This window comes from Anolis carolinensis, chromosome 1, assembly GCF_035594765.1.
Source record: "Anolis carolinensis isolate JA03-04 chromosome 1, rAnoCar3.1.pri, whole genome shotgun sequence".
Lineage (NCBI taxonomy): Eukaryota > Metazoa > Chordata > Lepidosauria > Squamata > Dactyloidae > Anolis > Anolis carolinensis.
The window spans coordinates 271,150,864-271,171,121 of record NC_085841.1 but is presented as its reverse complement, the minus strand read 5'-3'; the positions used below and the strand labels follow the sequence as shown (position 1 = coordinate 271,171,121).

Sequence of the window (20,258 nt, the reverse complement as noted above, 5' to 3'; positions counted from 1 at the left end):
AATCTAATTCAAAGCAGATCAGGATTCAGAAACTGGATTATATGGTAGTAGAGGGCCCTTCTTCAGAGCCATATAACCCAGAATATCAAGACAGATAATCCACAATATCTGCTTTGAACTGGGCTATCTGTGTCTACACTGCCATATAACTCAATTCAAAGCAGATAATGTGGGATTTTATACAACTGTATGGAAGGGGTCATAGACCCCCCCTCAGAAAGCACCATTCAAATAAAATGCTCCTTCCAGATGCTTGTACCAGTTTACCCTTGTTCTTTCTTGGAAATGCTTGATGTGCCTTTTTAGTTACCCAGTCATTTAGGGCAAGAGCCAAGGGGTCCAAGATGAGCTGCTTGACAGGACTCAGGCTTTGTGCTATAAAGAGAGATGAGGATGGGCTTGCTAGAATCATATTTGGCATGAGGCAGACAGGTTCTTACCTGCAAAGTAGATTAGTTTGTTTTAATGTTTTGTTGGTGTTTATCCATTCAGTATTAATGTAAATATTCATATTTTATGAATATGAGTTGTCTAGAATCTGGAATTTGAATGCCAGGAGAGGTGGTCCTGTTGCCCCTATCTCATTCCTTTGTATACATGGAAACTAAAATGGGTTAAGAAGATATAGCTGCATAAAATTCAGTGTAATATGAAATTGGGTGGGGGAAATCCCACAAACAGATTCCAAAACCATACATACTCTTACACATCAAAATATGCTCTTTAGCACTTAAAATAAAACAGAGGTCAAGCCTCTTCCCTTCTTCAGTTACCTCAGAAGATTCATGAAATTAGCAAGTAGTTTCTGCCTAGGGAAAATGTGGATAATATGGATGCATAATCTAATCATTTCTATAACCCCTTGCTATAAATAATAATAAAAAGCAATATTGGCATCAGCTTTCCCTTATTTCATTTGCTGACATTAATTAATCTCAAAATGATGGTTAATCTGAATTGTTTTATGTGCTAGACTCTAGAGGAAACTTTCCTTGTGACTTCTTACCCTGCCTGCCAGCATCACTTCCAGTACTGTCATCTGGCAGCTGCACACTAAAACAGTGCTATTTCCTTCTCACTCCTTCCTTTTGCTTTCCTCTCTTCATCTTTCATTACCTGCCGAGCAGGCCAGATCTTAGATGTAGTAATTTTTCGATGAATGTCCCTCTATTTCACTTCAAGGAAACATAAAGGTGTCAACATTATTATTTTTAAAGTAATGATAAAGGTATCTAAAGCCAAATAGCCTATGAAAAATAAGGAATATATTAGCATTTAAAATATATAACAACACTGAGCATTTTTACTGTCATTTCCTTAAGAAAAGCTGATCTAATTAGCTATATCTCCAAAGTGCGTACCTAGCATTTTTAGTATTATCATAACATTTTGCTTAGAGTTGACATTTTTATTCTGACAAGTACTGTCTGGAGAGCTCTCAATAAATAATACATTTACAATTTTCTGTAAATAAGCAGTGGACACAAATCGTTATCCTTACTTACAGCTGCCCCTCTCTAATAGTGCTTTTACAAGTAAGGTGACTATTCAGTCTAATGCAATCCTCCCAGTGCTCAAAAGACATTTTCATTCATTACCACGGTCACAAGCACTTAAAGCACTTTTAGGCACTGTTGCAAAACAGCAGGAATGGCAGAGCAAATAAGACTAACTAAAACCAAAGTTCATCTCTAAAGAAACCAGAGGTTGTTCCCCAAAACAAATTGAATATAAGGTCAACATACATGGCAGCTAATCCATACACAAACTAGTTTCTCAAGGTGTCTTTTTCCTTTATTGAAATCCACAAATCCACAACAACACTAAAACAATCTACAATAACACTAGGACAGGCAATAAGATGAATTGGTTAAATCTAAGACCAACAACAGAATGTATTTTAATATCCAGTGCTAATGGACTGAATTGTCCTAATATTTTTTTAGTGGCACCACAGACATTCATATTCTTCTTTGCCAACTCCTTAGAAGTGAAGGTGTGCAGAGGGTGTGTATGTTGGAACTTAGTGGCCAGAAATATATATCTAAATTCAAAATTGTGCAAACACCTAATAGAACTGTTTCCAGAGCAAATGGGTTTGCTTCAGTCCAATCAACCAAGTATGACTCATATATCTCTGCGTAGATTCAGTTCCAGAAGATATTATGTCTCCCATGTGTTTCCAGATCACTCTAAAGCAGTGGTTCTCAACCTGTGGGTCACCAGGTGTTTTAGCCTACATCTCCCAGAAATCCCAGCCAATTTATCAGCTGTTAGGATTCCTGGGAGTTGAAGGACCCACAGGTTGAGAACCACTGCTCCAAAGGTTTCCTACTAAAGGTGGACCTCACCCCTACAACCCTGAGTTTCTTCTCCTCTTCCCATGGGAACAATGCTGGGGAACAATGATAGTCTTTAGCTACAAGTCCACAACAAAAATTTATTATGACAGCTCAGATTGTAATTTTTGTGAGGAAGATTCTGTGTGATGTCACTTAAGATATATATTTCCTTTGTTTCACATTCTCCTGTAAATTACCATAGACTCTCTTTAGGACTTAGGGAGACTAATAGAGATTAATGTCATTAGATTCAAGAAAGTTGTGTGTGCGTGTGTATACCTATTTGGTGTTTTCTACTTTTTGTTTTCTAGAAAGGTGATGGATTTTTTTTCTTATTTATGTATGGTTGTTTATCAAAGGCACAGAACAACAAAAATCTGTCCTGAGATATAATTTTACTAATTTCTGGTAAGTTTAATAAAACTCCTTTAATCATTTGAAGATGCCACAAGGGCCATCCAGCCCAAATCTCTGCCATGCAAGCATACACTTTTTAAGCACTCCTCACAAGTGGCCATCCAGCCTCTGTTTAAAAATCTCCAAATGAGGAAATTCCATCACACTAAGTACCATCCATAACTGGACTGCTGCTAGCTTGCCTTATAGATTTGCCTTCCATTGATTTTGTATATGAAACATAAATAAAGTATCTACTGACCCCAGTTAGCCTCTCTCTACTCCCACTTCTGTCTTTTTTTCATGAGCAAAGACATTCTCTTTACATTCTTTACTTGCACTATCTCTCCAGGTATCACCCAGATGGGTGAAGAAATAACATGGTTATAGCGATTTTTGATATTTCAATAAAAAGTAATAGGAAGTGTGAAAAGCCAGACCCCTGAATCACGATCTGACTCGGGCTTACATGGGAGTGGGCCCAAATTGCTCTGACATGGAATAAGAATGAATCTAAACCACTGCAGCAGGCCAAGCCTTATTAGGGATCCTTCAAAGCCACATCATCCAATAATTATTTGGAAGGAACTCCCAGAAGCTCTGAAAACTAGTTCATGTTGGGTCCAAGTTGTCTGGGCTGTGCAGTTCTTTCCAACTTATGACAACCCTAAGGCAAACTCAACTCAGGGTTTTCTTCATATAATAATAATAACTTTATTTATATCCCCCCCCCATCTCCCAAAGGGGACTCAGGGAGGCTTACAGGGCTACAACAGTGCAAACAGAACATATAAAATATGCAAAAAAATACAAAATTAGACCTAGTCAATAAAAATAAACATCAAAAACAGAAGATAACATAGAATTAACATAGGACAGCTCAATCAAAATGAATAGCTGGTAAAAGCACAGTAATACATTAAAATAAAAGCAAACAGACCAAGTTTTACACCCCAAGCCACAATATCAGAATTAAAATGTTAGGGTAAGCTTTATTCTATTTGCGTCATCTGATTTAGATGATGTAACTGACTGTTGTCAAAGGCCTGCTTAAATAGGCATGTCTTCAGCTCCCTTCGAAAAGATTGAATTGTGGGGCTTGTCCGATTTCCTTGGAGAGGAAAGCCGTGGGGCCACAACTGAGAAGGCCCTCTTCCCTCATCACCACAAGCCATGCTTGAGACGGGGGTGGAACCGAGAGGAGGGCCTCCCCGGCAGATCTAAAAGCCCACACAGGTTCATGCGGAGATGCGGTCATGTAGATAGGCTGGACTCAAACCATGTAGGGCTTTTTAGGTGATAACCTGCACTTTGAATTGGGACTGGTGTCAAGACCCAGGTTGCAGAGCACCAATAACCATACACAGAGGCCAGAATCTATCTAATATCTTTATTGAAGGAATATATAAAGTTAATAAAAACAAGTGTAGAAAATAGTCCAGAATTAGACCTTTCAGGAAAGGTCAGAATTAGTCCAAAAAAGCAATGTCCAATAAGAAATATTAAGGTCCAAAGTTGTAATCCAATAACCGAAACACTCACTTTGCCAAGCAAAGTGAGGGGAGATGACAAGGTCCTTTAGTCCATGAAACTTGAGCGAGGCTAGGAAATAACTTGATACTTGAAACAAGGCTTGAACGTGGAACAAGGTAACTAAGAACAAGAACAAGGTCCGTGGAATAACTTGATAAAATCCGTGGAACAAGGCAAGGATTGATCCTGGGAAACAAGGCAAAGTCCGTAGATAAACAAAGGCTGGGAAGCAAGGCGAAGGCTGGATAGCAAGGCAAGGCTTGAGCAGGAGCGAGGCTTGAATCGGAGCGCGCTGTCCAGACACAACTCGCTCCGTAGGCTGACGAATTGACTCCGCGAAGTTACTACGCGGGTAAAACACCTAAATAGAGTCTAACTTTCCCGCCGAAGCAGTTCTCTGGGAATCAGAACCGAAAGCTAAACTCTGAGACCAGATGTGAGACTCCCCAAAGATTCTCACGAGAAGCAGTCTTAATTGGCCACATTCTTAGCTGCAATCCTCGCACTCCTGCGCGAAGCTGATTCCAAACTTCTCTGTTGTTTACAAAACTCCCGGCGCAAGAACACGGGAGAAGTAGGCTCTGGGCTTGTTTGACATACTTCTGGGAGACAACTTTCTTGCAGGTGCAAGGTTCCCAGATCTGCCTGGGAAAGATCTGGCTGAGAAGAATCCAGTTCAGACTGGGAAGGTAAAAAACCCAAGTTTTCATCTTCATCAGGAATTACAATGTCCTGAGCAGGACTACAAGGCCCATGGGTCATCACACTATCCCCCTCCTCAAGGCCCCTCCCAAACTGGGGCCCTCTCCCCGAGGCGCGAGGTCGCGGTTTGGTGGGATAGGTCTGATGAAAGCGACGGGTTAGATCAGGAGCATGGACTGTGGAGGCGTCTTCCCAAGAGCGTTCCTCAGGGCCAAAACCCACCCAGTCAATGAGATATTGTAGGCGGCGGCGGTGAAAGCGAGAATCCAAAATGTCCTCAACCTCGAACTCCTCCTCCCCATTCATCAAAACAGGAGGGGGGGCCGGTTGGTCTGTATCAGGTCGCACACCATCCGCCGGAAGGAGCAGGGAACGGTGAAACACTGGGTGAATGCGCATTGAACGTGGAAGTTGGAGTTTGAAAGTCACGGGGTTTAATTGCGCCACCACTGGATAGGGGCCAATGAAACGGGCATCTAACTTCCGGCAAGGGCGGTGGGAGGGCAGGAAGCGAGTGGACAGAAAAACCCGATCTCCTACCTTGATTTCGGGGCCCGGCTGGCGATGTTTGTCAGCGTGGCGTTTATAGTCCTCCTTGGCTTGGTCCAGTTGCTGGAGCAAAAGTTGTTGCACCGCTGTGAGTTCCTGCAGCCAATCCTCTGCTGCGGGAACTTCTGAAGTTTCAATGACAGGGGGGAAGAAACGTGGATGGAAGCCGTAGTTTGCAAAGAACGGCGTTTCTTTTGTAGAAGCTTGAACTCCATTGTTGTAGGCAAACTCAGACAGTGGTAACAGAGAAGCCCAATTGTCCTGTTGGTAGTTTACATAACAGCGAAGATACTGCTCCAAAGTGGCATTGGTGCGCTCCGTTTGCCCATCTGTTTGGGGATGATGAGCTGAAGATAAGCGAGAGTCTATGCCCAATAGTTTTTGTAGTGCCTTCCAAAAACGAGAGGTGAATTGAGATCCACGGTCTGTGACTAAACTCTTGGGCAATCCATGTAGTCTGAAAACATGTTGAAGAAATAGATCCGCAGTTTCTTTGGCCGTGGGGAGGCCTTCACAGGGAATGAAATGGGCTAACTTGGTGAAAAGGTCCACCACCACCAAGATCGTGGTGAATCCACAGGAAGGTGGTAGGTCAGTGATGAAATCCGCGGAAATTATTTCCCATGGGCGAGATGGGGTAGGAAGGGGGTGTAAAAGCCCTGAGGGCTTCTCCCTTCGTATCTTGGAGCGCTGGCATACTGGGCAGGTGTTGACATATTTTTCCACATCCTTGCGGATCTTGGGCCACCAAAAATCCCTTAGGATCAGATGCATAGTTTTAAATAGTCCGAAGTGTCCTGCTGGTTTGCAGTCATGACACAGACGAAGCGCTTTTTCCCTGCCCGGTCCGGGTGGGATATAAACATGATTTCTATAGCAGAGCAGCCCATCTTTAAGCGAAAAGGGAAAGTGCAGACCTTGGCGAAGTTGGTCCTGCGCCCAGGCATCTGCTTGCTGACTAGCCCTGATTTCTTGAGCACAGATGGGTCCTGGAGTAGGGGAAGTTGAACCAATGGGAATGGATTTGGTGTTCCCCACCGTGAGCGTGGCAAAGTTCTCGGGTTGTAACAGTTGGGATTCAAAGGTCTCCTTGCGTCCTGCAGCGTATTCCGGTTTACGTGACAGGGCGTCTGCTTGCTTGGTTTGAGCTGGGGTCACATAATGGATCTGGAAGTTGAAACGTTCAAAGAATAAAGCCCAACGTTGCTGCCTCTGATTTAGTTTGCGGGCAGTTCTTAGATGTTCTAGATTACGATGATCAGTGTGGACTTCAATGGGAAATTTGGCCCCTTCTAGCCAATGTCTCCAAGTTTCAAAGGCTGCCTTTATGGCCAGTAGTTCTTTTTCCCAAATGGTGTAATTCCTCTCTGGTGTGGTTAGTTGACGAGAATAAAAGGCACAGGGATGGAGGTGATCTCCCACCGGTTGTAAGAGTACAGCCCCAATTGCCACATCAGAGGCGTCCGCTTGCACCACAAAAGGGGTTCCAGGATTTGGGTGCTGTAGAATTGGCTGGGAGGTGAATAGTTTCTTTAGTTGCTGGAACCCTTTCTCTGCTTGATCAGTCCAGCGGAAAGGCTGCTTTCCACGGATGCAGCTAGTGATGGGGTCGGACCAGCGGGCAAAATCTGGAATGAACTTGCGGTAATAGTTCGCGAACCCCAAGAAACGCTGCACCTCTTTCTTGTTAGTTGGCGCCCGCCATTCCAATACTGCTGAAACCTTGGCTGGATCCATGGAAAGCCCTAGAGGCGAGATGCGGTAACCAAGGAAATCTACCTCTTGTAGATCAAAGGCGCATTTTTCCAGCTTGGCATAAAGTCCATGATCCCGCAATCGTTGTAACACCATTTTGACGTGGTTCTCATGTTCTGATTGTGATCTAGAAAACACCAAAAAATCGTCCAGGTAGATTATCAAGAACCTGTCTAGATAGTCCTGAAAAATGTCATTGACAAAATGCTGGAACGTTGCGGGGGCTCCGCATAAACCGAAATTCATAACTCGGGACTCGAATAATCCGAATTTGGTCTGGAAGGCGGTCTTCCACTCGTCCCCTTCCCTGATGCGAACTAAGTTGTAAGCCCCCTGAAGATCCAGCTTGGTGTAAACCTTGGCTCCTCGAAGCCGATCCAGTAGATCCGAGATTAAGGGCAGGGGATAGCTGTTCCGCTTGGTGATATTGTTCAATGCTCTGTAGTCCACCACCAAGCGTAGTTCCCCTGACTTCTTCTTCACAAACATCACTGGGGAGGCGGCTGGGGATTGAGAGGGTCTGATGAATCCCTTGCGAAGGTTTGTCTCTAGGAATTCCCTGAGAGCTTCTTGCTCTGGTTCAGTCAGGGAGTAGAGATGCCCTCGCGGGATCGGGGCCCCCTCCACCAAGTCAATGGCACAGTCATAAGGTCTATGTGGGGGTAATTTTTCGGCTTCTTTCTCATTGAATACATCCCAATACTCGGAGTACTTCTTTGGCAAGGTGATGATGGGCTCGGTGTCTGTGGCGTGGCATACCTTGGCTACGAGGCAATGGTTTTGGCAGTACGGTGAAGCAAACTGCAGTTCTCTGTTGGACCAGGAGATGTTAGGGTCGTGGAGAGTCAGCCATGGAATTCCCAAAATCACAGGGAAATGGGGGACCTCGGTAACAAAGAAGGAAATCTCTTCCATATGTTCCCTTATCCACATCCTGGTGGGTTCCGACCACTGACTTACGGGGCCCGTCTTGAGGGGGCGGCCGTCTATGGCTTGCACCACACGGGCATTCTTGAAATCATGATATTGTAATCCCAGAGAGTCGGCATACTCTCTATCGATGAAATTGTTGGTAGCTCCAGAGTCTATCATGGCGTGGATCATGACGGGTCCCCTTTTTGCTGACCATAATGTGACCACGAGAAGGAACAGGACCCCGGTTGGCGGCTCTTGGATGGATTTTTTGACCGGGTTGGCGAGCCTCTCTACACCCGGTCGTTGGCTTCCCCCGCCGGCTGTGTGCCAGTCGGCTCAGACGTCTTCGTCTCCGTGGAGGACGCCGCCGCAAGACGGGCGGCAGGCTTCCCTTTGGCTGGGCACTCTCTGGCGAAGTGGCCCCCGTTCCCGCAGTACCAGCAGAGGTTTAAGCGTTGACGACGGGCCTTCTCGGCGGCATCTAGTCTGGGACGCACATTGCCCAACTGCATCGGCACCTCCTCGCCTCCTCTGGGGTATGGGGTTGGCGGTGGGGGTCTCCAGACCGGACGTGGCTGAACGCTGGCGGGAGCGGGGGGTTTTGCCCCGGCTCTACCGCCCTGGCCTCGAACCCACTGTTTCCTGTTGGCAATCATGACTTCAGCCCGTAAACATTGATCAATGAGTGCCTCGAGGGTCTGGGGAGGATCCACCTTGGAGATTTCTTCCAGCATTTCAATGTTGAGACCCTCCCGGAATTGTCCCCTGAGGGCTACATCGTTCCAGCCGGTGTTGTGGGCCAGCACTCGGAACTCGGCTATATACTGAGACATAGGTCTGTCTCCTTGGAAAAGGCGACGGAGTTTGTGACCGGCTGCCTCCAAATTGTCCTCGATTCCCCAAGTCTCCTTGAGGTGGTCCAAGAAGCGTTGCGCTGATCTTAGGTGTGGAGAGGCTTGGTCGTACAGTGCCGTCGCCCAGCTGGCCGCTGGCCCGTCTAGAAGACTGTAAACCCATGCCACTTTGATGTCTTCTTGGGGAAACTCGGCAGCACGGGCCTCTAGATAAGCTTGACATTGGCGACGGAAGACATGAACCTTAGAAGCTTCTCCAGTAAACTTGGTTGGCAACGCCATGGCCGGAAGACGAATTCCGCGTTCCTTCAAACCCCTTATTTCTCCATCCTGTGCATTGAGCTTATCACGGATTCGGTCCACCTCATCCTTGTCGATGGTGTAGGTAATCGGCTGGCCGCTCGGCCCAGGTACGACTCCGGTAGACATTCTGGCCGAGGTTAATTGGTGCTTAGGGCGGCGGAGTCAAACTGTCAAGACCCAGGTTGCAGAGCACCAATAACCATACACAGAGGCCAGAATCTATCTAATATCTTTATTGAAGGAATATATAAAGTTAATAAAAACAAGTGTAGAAAATAGTCCAGAATTAGACCTTTCAGGAAAGGTCAGAATTAGTCCAAAAAAGCAATGTCCAATAAGAAATATTAAGGTCCAAAGTTGTAATCCAATAACCGAAACACTCACTTTGCCAAGCAAAGTGAGGGGAGATGACAAGGTCCTTTAGTCCATGAAACTTGAGCGAGGCTAGGAAATAACTTGATACTTGAAACAAGGCTTGAACGTGGAACAAGGTAACTAAGAACAAGAACAAGGTCCGTGGAATAACTTGATAAAATCCGTGGAACAAGGCAAGGATTGATCCTGGGAAACAAGGCAAAGTCCGTAGATAAACAAAGGCTGGGAAGCAAGGCGAAGGCTGGATAGCAAGGCAAGGCTTGAGCAGGAGCGAGGCTTGAATCGGAGCGCGCTGTCCAGACACAACTCGCTCCGTAGGCTGACGAATTGACTCCGCGAAGTTACTACGCGGGTAAAACACCTAAATAGAGTCTAACTTTCCCGCCGAAGCAGTTCTCTGGGAATCAGAACCGAAAGCTAAACTCTGAGACCAGATGTGAGACTCCCCAAAGATTCTCACGAGAAGCAGTCTTAATTGGCCACATTCTTAGCTGCAATCCTCGCACTCCTGCGCGAAGCTGATTCCAAACTTCTCTGTTGTTTACAAAACTCCCGGCGCAAGAACACGGGAGAAGTAGGCTCTGGGCTTGTTTGACATACTTCTGGGAGACAACTTTCTTGCAGGTGCAAGGTTCCCAGATCTGCCTGGGAAAGATCTGGCTGAGAAGAATCCAGTTCAGACTGGGAAGGTAAAAAACCCAAGTTTTCATCTTCATCAGGAATTACAATGTCCTGAGCAGGACTACAAGGCCCATGGGTCATCACAACTGGAAACTTATAGGCAGCCAGTGGAACTGCTTTAGTAGGTCTGTGGTGTGCTCCCTATAGCTAATCCCAGTTAGCAACCTGGTTGCCGATCTTTGTACTAGTTGCATGATTTGAGAGGTGAATGAATGTCTTTGCCTTTTTCTAGATTGAGAGAACATGACTTGTCGATGGGTTTTTTTTCCTCGTGTCAGGAGCGACTTGAGAAAGTTGCTTCTGGTGTGAGAGAATTGGCCGTCTGCAAGGACGTTGCCCAGGGGACACCAGATATTTTGATGTTTTTATCATCCTTGTGGGAGACTTCTCTCATGTCCCAGCATGGAGCTGGAGATGATAGAGGGAACTCATCCGCACTCCTCCAGGTGGGATTCGAACCTGGCAGCTTTCAGATCAGCAACCCAACCTTCAAGCCACAAGGCTTTACTCCACTATGCCATGGGGGCTCCCAGTTGGTTTCCATCTCAGAATCCTAATCCAAGGCTCTGACCACTACACAATGCTGGCTCCTATCTATAAAATTATTTCACTTCAAATATACTCCATTCAATAGATTGCACAATGGAATGCTAGGTCATAAAAATAATTTCTCAATGGGATCCTGGTACTATTCATGGATCTCAAATTATTTTCAAGTAGATTTAATTGTGAGACAGTTGTAGAATTAGTTGTAAGAGTTGTAATAGAAAGCATAAGCAAGATTTCATAAAATGTTCTTTAATGAAATCTTGCTTATGCTTTTATCCCTGTCTAACATCAAGCTGAACTTCCAGCAAAGTGCAGACTTTCTGTCATGTCACATTTTTAGAATGTTTGGGTGACATATGATCCCATCTACTAAGTTTACTTCTTTTGCCCATAGAATAAAGGGAACGTGACAAGCTATAGCCCACATAAACACAGCATAAGTTTACCATTTCAGATTGAAAAAGAAATGTTGTGGAACAATACAAGACAAGACAATTATGGATACCCAAAGAACAAGCACACACATCTCAAGACAAAGTTATTCAGGACTGGGATGGTGCTTTATTTAATGGAATCTATGTGGGAGGGGATGAGGAGATGAAGAGGATGTAACTGTACAACTGGAATTAAATCTAAATACTTCTCCTCAGAAAAGTTCAAGGGCGTTTTTTTAGTGCTCATCAGTGATAGCTGGCTTTGCCTCATCCAAAAGATAAATTCTCCTGCAACAAAACTGTCTTTCACATAAGTGTTTCAAGGTGTCTCATGACCATCAGCAGCTGTAAAAGTGAGTAAATATTATGGATATTCGCAGGAATATAAAATCTAGGAAAATTTTAACAGCAAACTCAATGTTATGATGATTAAAGCAACCAAGCATTCTAAAATTATAAGTTACAGAAAGTCTGCCAGCCTTCTTTGAAATTAAACTTGATGTTAGAAAGGTATAAAAATAGTATCACATTTTATAAAATCTTGCTTTGGCTCTCTACTTACAATTTTGCAACATACTGCAAGCCTAAACTTATCCACACTTGTAGAATTACTAATGTATGGAAAGAATTCCTATATACATATTAAAATCATTAAACTGATGTATCCTTTTCAACTACACAGTAAGTTATAGAAAAGAATTGCTGTTATAGGATACTGCATTATATTGAAAGATGACCTCCAACATAGAAACTAGACTGTGAACCTGTTTATAAAAAGCTTTGTTGAAACATGATGCTGTACTCTAATTCAGAATGAAGGGCGAACGTGAACTACGAATGTGGTCCCTGAGCTGTTGGGTCTTGGGATTTAGCAGTAATGAGATGCAGAGTTTCCAGTGTGCCAGATGACTAACGTTCCACATTGCTAGAATTACATTACAACTTTGAAGGGAAATCTACCCTTCTAGCTACAGACAAGTCAGGTGCAAGACTTGCACAGATTCAGGATGGCACAGGATAAAATAATTCATATGAATCCATACCTTGAGTAAATTGGGCCATAAAATACAAACAATGCAGAAAAAGGCACTAAATAAACTGAAATATAGAAATGGATCAGTACAAAAATATTTGAAAATTCTGTTGAAACCCAGGGACGAAAGATGTTTTCCAAGGAGAAAGAGATCTGAGTGGGGATTTCTTTGCACACTAGATGGAAGATTTTAGGCATGGGGTTGTTGTATGTTTTCCGGGCTGTATGGCCATGTTCCAGAAGTATTCTCTCCTGACGTTTCGCCCACATCTATGGCAGGCATCCTCAGAGGTTGTGAGGTATGGAGAAACTAAGCAAGGAAGGTTTATATATATCTGTGGGAAGTCCAGGGTGAGAGAAGAACACTTGTCAGTTGGAGACCAGTGTGAATGTTGTAATTAATCACCTCAATTAGCATTGAATAGCTTCATCTCTTGGCTTTTTCCTGCCTGGGGGCATCCTTTGTTCAGAGTTGTTAGCTGCCCCCAGAAGGTTCAGAAATATTCCAAGAATTATAGGAGCAGGAATTATGACACGCTTTCCTCATTCAAGGGTGTGTTTTTCCAAGGAAGTAAAAGTTAAGGTCCTCTATATGTTTCTCTACATGGTTATTTTCCTTTGGTTTGGGCTCTTTGGAACAAAGGTCAGAAAAGGGGCCTCCAAGGACAGTAATACATGAAAGAAAAACATGACTGAAAAGGATAAGCAAAATGAGGGGGGGGGGGTACTGGGTACATCAATGAGGACAACGTCCTGACCCACACAGGATCTGACTCATAATACATTATTTTGAGAATACCCAGAAGACCTGCAGGTTAACTATACAAAATATAGTGAGCTATGAAAACCAGTTTAGGCTTCAGAATACCAATGGTATGCCTCAAATGTCTGGAGTGATAAGGAATGTTCAGCTTTGAGCTGGCAAAAAAAAAAAGCAAAGTACAGTTTCCTCAGTGCCATTTTGATAATTTAGAGTAGTTTGATGAACAAGGCCTACTCAAGGGGCACTGGGCATCAAGTGAAAGCCAGAGCTTCCCTGGAGAAGCTTCAAAAGCCTGACACACACATCTGGGCACTTTGAGCCTGGCTATCATAATAACTTAGTTACGTGACTATAGCCAGAAAGAAGAGTTCATGCCATGACTAAAAATGGGGCCTAAGACAGTAGATGGAATAAAAGATATCTGAAACGTTGTGAAGGTTAGCTAGTCTAGTTTCTCTTTTCAAAATTCAGGCTGGAAGCAGCTTCACAATGTTTCCTGCTTATGTTATGCCATTTTCTTGTATGCTATTGGAAATGAAGGCACAGCTAGTGTTCAGAGCATATGGCTTTTGTTCTGTCTTTTCCACTATTATGACCATACGAAATTCAAACTACCTGTTTGCAGAGACTGTGAAGAAATACTGCACAGAAAAGCCCAAAGTCATGTTGATACTTTTGACTAAACTAATGCAAGGTATGCCTGCTTCCAGCTAAGATATTTGTGTGTATATGCGGTGTGATACACAGGGCATGATATTGGCTGGAGCACTGCTATTAAGGCAAGATTAAAACAGCTGCATATTATACTGAAGCACTCTCTATTCCTTTAACAGACAGACAGTCCTAGATTACAAGCAGCACTTGACCATTTAAATCACTGCAGCAACCAGATTTAACCAGCTGGGCCATATTCTCTTAGGCAAGGCCTGTTGACCTCCTTAGTCACAGCTGCTCAAGTAAAATTCTGATTAGACAACTTATTTCCAGAAGCCAAAGGACTCTGATTAAATATTACTTAGACACTTTTAAAGGCTTTAAATGTGCATTCATTTCTTCACAAACACCAGTTATAATAAGTGAAACTCCCAACCATACATGGGGTAAGGATGACATGAAATAACGAATGACATAAAACATACATCTAAGTATTCTTCTCTACAGTGCTACACTCTGAATGGTTTTTCCCAGAGGAAGAAGGCCATATGTTTATTAAAAATAAACGACAACTAGAAGGTTGTATTGGTTCGCTACTGGGATGGACAACTAGCTCAGCAATGAAGGCCACATCAAAACTATATTATAGGCCAGGAGGTCACAACAAATTTGCATATGATAGTTCCAGTAATTGGCCTCATTTGCATATCATCAATCTGCAAGATGCGCAGTGCAATTTGAATTTGCTACACTTCTACAATATAAGTGGTATCCCCAAATGTAGGAAAAAATGTATCAGCTTCATTTTATTTCTAGGTTACCATGGGTCAGTTACAGCCAGCAGGCCACACAAAACCCCAAAAGGGATTATAGACCTATTTAATGCCTACAGTAAATCCTAGTTGGAAACAAAGGCTACTTCTACAGTGCCATGTAATCCAGATTATCAAAACAGATAATCCACATGTTTTGAAGTAAATAAATCTACACTGCCATATAACCCAATTCAAAGCAGATAATCTGGTTTTTAAATGGCAATGTGGAAGGGGCCACAGTGACATAGTAGAAATCAAAGCTAAAGTTGGAATTCATGGAGGCCCTCAGTGGTATAAGGGTTGCCAGAGTGAAAACTGGAGAGGGTTCCCATGTCTTTCATAGTTGTGAAGATTAAACAATACCTGATGAAATTTCTTCTTCTATAGAGTCATTAATGATATAAAGAAGGGGAATAGTGACAGAAATAATTTTAATACACTGTGGCATATGCATAAATCCCTACAAACATTAGGATTAAAACACCCAAAATAGTGTAGTGGGGCTGTAGTATAAATTACTAGCAGGAACTACTAACACAAAGGCTTGGCTTGAACTATGAAATGCTTTAGAACTTTACCCTGACCCAAGAGTATCCCCCACAGGCTCAGGGTGACATTTAAAAAATAGTTCTCATATTCTGAAAGAAGGACATCTCCCAAAATGGGAAGTCAAAAATTCCCATAAGCAATATCTGCTTATGGGACATTGCATTCCTTCCAGTCAGCTTGTGCAGTCTTGGCTATGTATCAAATGTCCTGAAAATATTACACACTGATAGAGGAACAGATTGGATACTATGTACCGTAATACATGAATTCTTGAGCCATTTTGCTATTTATTCAGTTCTGTAAAAATCCCAACTAGAATCCTAAGTGCCTAGTACGAAATACAAGCATATCTTGTGCAATATAGCCTTTCATACTTATCTAATCATATACCATACAGAATTCACCAAGAGATCTGTCAAAGTTGGAGAGATTTAAATATAGGTCCATCATCCTAATTGTGACATTAAATGCATACCGTAATTCATTATTTGAGGGATAAGATTTACAAAGGAAATTGATCAAAATATTTAGGCCTGACATACCCTCCTGCTCAGTTCTAGTCATCTCTTCTAGTTTCTTCTGCTTCAGTGTGTCCACCACATCGGCAAGACTTCCTTTGCGGCGTTCTGGAGTTCCAAAATTAACACTGGTCATTAGCTCACGACCTCCTTCTTCGGGCTTATGTGGTGAGGTAGAAGTATTTCGGAAGGAATATAAGGAACATAACTTATTACTTTCTGTCTCCTGTAAAGAAACAAGACAATAAGGCAAAAGTAAATCGGATAATCTCTAGTTTAAAGTTGCCTCTATGCTCTTTGTGTCATTATATAACAGAAATTAGATATCTTGCGAAAGGTAGATTTCAGCCAAAAATATCCTTAGTTTCATTTTCTCTTCTACTATTAATTTTAAAATGTGCTTCAGTTTTTCAGAATGCTTTTGATTGCCCCATCAATATTTCAATAAGGGTAACTTGAAGCAAGTGTGCAAAAGGCTTCAAAAAGGTGTATTCTGAAGAACAGCTCAATGAAGCATCCCAAGCTGGAGAGTGCAAGCATTGTGTACATGCCCAACCAATTAAAAACTTTACCACCAGAGCAGAATCCTAGGGCCCTTCCACACAGCCATATAACCCAGAATATCAAGACATAAAATCCCACAATATGTGCTTTGAACTAGGTTATCTGAATCCACACTGCCATATATTCCAGTTCAAAGCAGAAAATGTGGGATTTTATTCAGCTGTGTGGAAGGGACTCCCGATACTCAGTTTGTAAACCACACCTCAGCTGAGTTTGTAAAGGATTGCTGGGTTTTGCATCTGAAAAATAGCCACATGTATGAGGTTTTTGTGCAAGATTATTTGCACAAAAATGCAGCACTCTTGTGCGCGCACACACATATACACACACCAATATATTTCTATGCAAAATAATTCCTGGAAATATTAGGAATTTAGGAAACCATGTGAAAACTGGAAAAATAATCTTGCCACTGTGCTATTCTTTCAGACCATGTCTTCCAAATATCAGAAACCCATTTTTCAGTCAAGTAACAAATAATCGCAAATATTCTTTCCATCTCTACTACAGATAAATGCTGAAGCAAGGAATCACTTCTTTAAGAATTTTGACAGGGCTGGAAACCTGTTCTTCAATATTTCCAAGATTAAATTATAAAAGGAAGGTACATTTTTAAGATCATATTTTGTGGTGAATTTTTAATAATCAAACAAGGAGGACACCTTTAAGGAACAAAAATATTTATTTAAAACACAGTGTCCAGTATCCAAAAAAGAGGTTCCACCACTGGATTTGTTTCTCAGAATGAAACTAGGAAAACATCACCAAAACCTGTATCAGGTAAATCCACTAAAGCAATTTGTTTTGGAAAGCAAAAAATGTGAAGGAAAAGAAGAAGAAAATGCTTGTATACTACGACAATACTGGATTCAGGTTAGTGTAAAAGCCACTATCTTTCCATGGTTTCCCTGCAGTAAAAACCTATGCAAGACTCTAAAGAAGAAGAAGAAAGCCCATTCATACTTAAAGAAAATTGACTTTTGGAAATATAAAGCTTCTTCTCTACACAATTTTTCATTCAGTTTCATAATATAGTTTAACACAGCACAGTCTTGTGGTTTGAAAATTTACAAATGCAACGTTTTGTATGCAATAAATCAGTTAGGCAACAGATAACAAGATGTCTCATCGCCTTTGAACTTCTGATCAAAACCAGATGTTGCTGTTTTAAAGGAGGTATTTCCAGCTTTTTAAATATATGATGGATCTCTGGCCTAAATCCAATTACTAATCCCACTTAAAGTAGACCCAATGAATCAATAAATTGTACACAACTGTTGATTTACCATTCACAAATTAATCAAATGGATCCAGTTTAGGCTAGCAGTTGCCACTAAGTTGAGCTTAAGGAGCTGATGGACATTCTATGTATTCCCTATTGTTGACTATGTAATCTCCCTCTGAACACATCATATTAAGATTAGACTATCATGAAGACTTGGGATATTTCATTAGCTAGAAATCTTTTTTGCAGTCTGGGACTTTTTAATGGCACAGTTCCAAATTCTGCCTCACTGTAAAATTAGTTGATTTCCATTAGTATTAGCTTGGTTTACCAGCATTTCTATACTAATGGAGACATCACCACATGAGGCCAAGGCTCTGTAGGTGGTCTCTCCTTTGAAGACTCTTTAGAACTATGCTTTTCATTTAGCATCTTTTTGGGATTGGACATTGGCTTTGGTACAAAAGCTAACCAGCATTCATTTAATTAATATCTCCTGATATTTTTTACATCACATTGATTTTATTTTTCACCCACGGCAGATATTATATTAAATATCTCTAAGATGGAAGCGTGTTAATAATTCTTTCCCTATTCGTTTAATTGATCCACAGTACAGTGCCTCTAAAACATTGTCATGATCCCCCCTTATGCATATGTGATATCATTAGATTGGATCACAAGAACCTGAAGCAAGATGCTTTTCACACAATGGGGCTTATCCTTCTCTTAGTCGTCTCATCTCTGTGGCTTTCCAAAAGTCAATCCTAAAATGAGAGATTCCCAGAAACAACCTGAATGTGGCAGAAGAGTAGGGCAGTAGGCAACTACTGAAACTTCTGACCCTCCCCAACACACACCTTGTATTTCTTGCCCTTTCAGGTGGCTTTATTGTTCTCCATCTTAAAGGCATTTCATATAATATCTAGTTTGGGGTGTTGATGCTGTAACATACTGTAGTACATTTGTTTTCTTCTGACCTTAAATCTATCTTCTGGTTCTTTTCAATTTCTTGTATTTAGGACAACATCCACTGTAAATTGAAATTCATACAATTTTGGGATTAGGCTCTCAGTGAATAGGGAGGAGAGAGAAAAAAAAACCTATCCCAAGGGCTATGTTTCTTACTCCCTTGAAAATCCTAGGGCAATCTGTTGGAATATAAGGAATAAAGAACCCTAGGGGGGAAATTATGAGAAGCCATGTTCACATTGATAGTACAGACCCATAAATAACCAAAGACTGGAAATGCACAGATTTGCCCCATCACCAATTTTGCATGAGCCAATTGGCTGCATTCCTCGCTGTCATGTTCACACTGCAAACATATGAAGGGACTGATATTTTACATAAACAGTTGTACATATACAAGTTCTCACCATGAACTGCAACTCCACAAAACTCCCTTATAATATGAAAACCTTTTTACATACAGGTATATGCAGGCATACATAATGTACTGCTGGACCAAAACTAGTATGAGGGGTGAAGCTTGTCTATGTATCTCTATTCCTTACTTATGAATTGCAGATTTGTAATAGCTTCTTGCTAGGCCTAGTGAGAATGCAAAATCTGTTGGAAGTTGCAGAATCATGTAAATCTGAGCTGTTAACCGAACAAAGGGATACAATTAGCATATGCAGTCCTGGATAATTGCTTAGGTGAAGGACTGCTAAGATCCTTCTACTTTCAGTTAGAAGGTGGTCCTTGTTCGTGATTTTCAGGCCCCATCTTTCCTAGTGTTTATGCCCTTTTACTCTCTTTTCTACAATAACATACATGTGAAAACACCAACAAAAAGGACAGAAATTGTCCAAAACATGCAACTTCTCAAAGGTTCTGTTCAACTAAGTATTTCTCAGTGCAAAAATCCTATTTCTTTGAGAAGGCATTAAAATATGCATGTCCTCTGGTGCAAAAGGTCAACCAAAGTGAGATAGAGGATTATTCATCTATGCAAACAGATCTTGACAAGAAACATTTTTAACATTAGTGGTTTTTACCATTTGTTAAAAACTATGCTGCAATGTAACACCTGCCCTCTGTTCTTGAAAGTTATCTTTAGTATTTCAGTAAGGCACTGGTTAATGTTACTCAAAATATATTGGATCAGTTTATCAATGTAACATCATTCCAAGATGGCTCACAAGAAAACTGGGCAGAACAGCCCTTTTGCTAACAGAAAGTACAACACTGAGAGACAGCTCTGGTTTCAGGAAATTGCTAACCTTTTGAAAATAAAACACCCTGTAGGATTTCTATCTGACCAGGACAGAGGGAAAGTAGTTACAGAAAAGTCATACAAGCAGAAAGGTAAAGAAGAAAACAAATGGGAAGACTATTAATTTATCTGATTACAGCAGTAGTATCTTATAAACATTGAAAGCTGTAACAAGGTCATTTTTTTCCCTCTACAATCAAACCAACCCATTCCAATGATTGTGGAAGTATATTCACCAAGGCGTTAGAAAATAATGAGGTACAAATATACAAAACCATTCAGGGCACTTTAAAGATTGTTTCACACATCAGATATTTGACATATTCAGGGTTTCCCAGGTCAAGTAGTTCATGAAAATGACAAGAGATGACAAAATCCTTTCTCAGTACATGAACAACAAACTTAGATTTGAGTGAAAACTGCAGATGCAAACTGGACAGGTGGGTAACAGGGGTACAAGGAAGGACCTTCCTTGACATTTTCCTTGGGAATCTGATCTATCTGGGATTAGCTACTTGAAAGACAACT

At 41.8% G+C, this 20,258-nt stretch overlaps 1 protein-coding gene across 13 annotated transcripts in view; it reads right to left on the bottom strand.

Annotated features, from left to right (window-relative positions):
- The window catches only part of sox6 (SRY-box transcription factor 6), a 524,097-nt gene that overhangs the window by 262,188 nt on the left and 241,651 nt on the right, over nucleotides 1–20,258 (bottom strand). For all 13 annotated transcript variants that reach the window (XM_016993151.2, XM_008107320.3, XM_062977163.1 and 10 more), the window contains one exon: nucleotides 15,745–15,946. In XM_016993151.2, coding sequence (XP_016848640.1) covers nucleotides 15,745–15,946 — 202 coding nt within the window. The remainder of the gene's footprint in view (nucleotides 1–15,744; nucleotides 15,947–20,258) is intronic.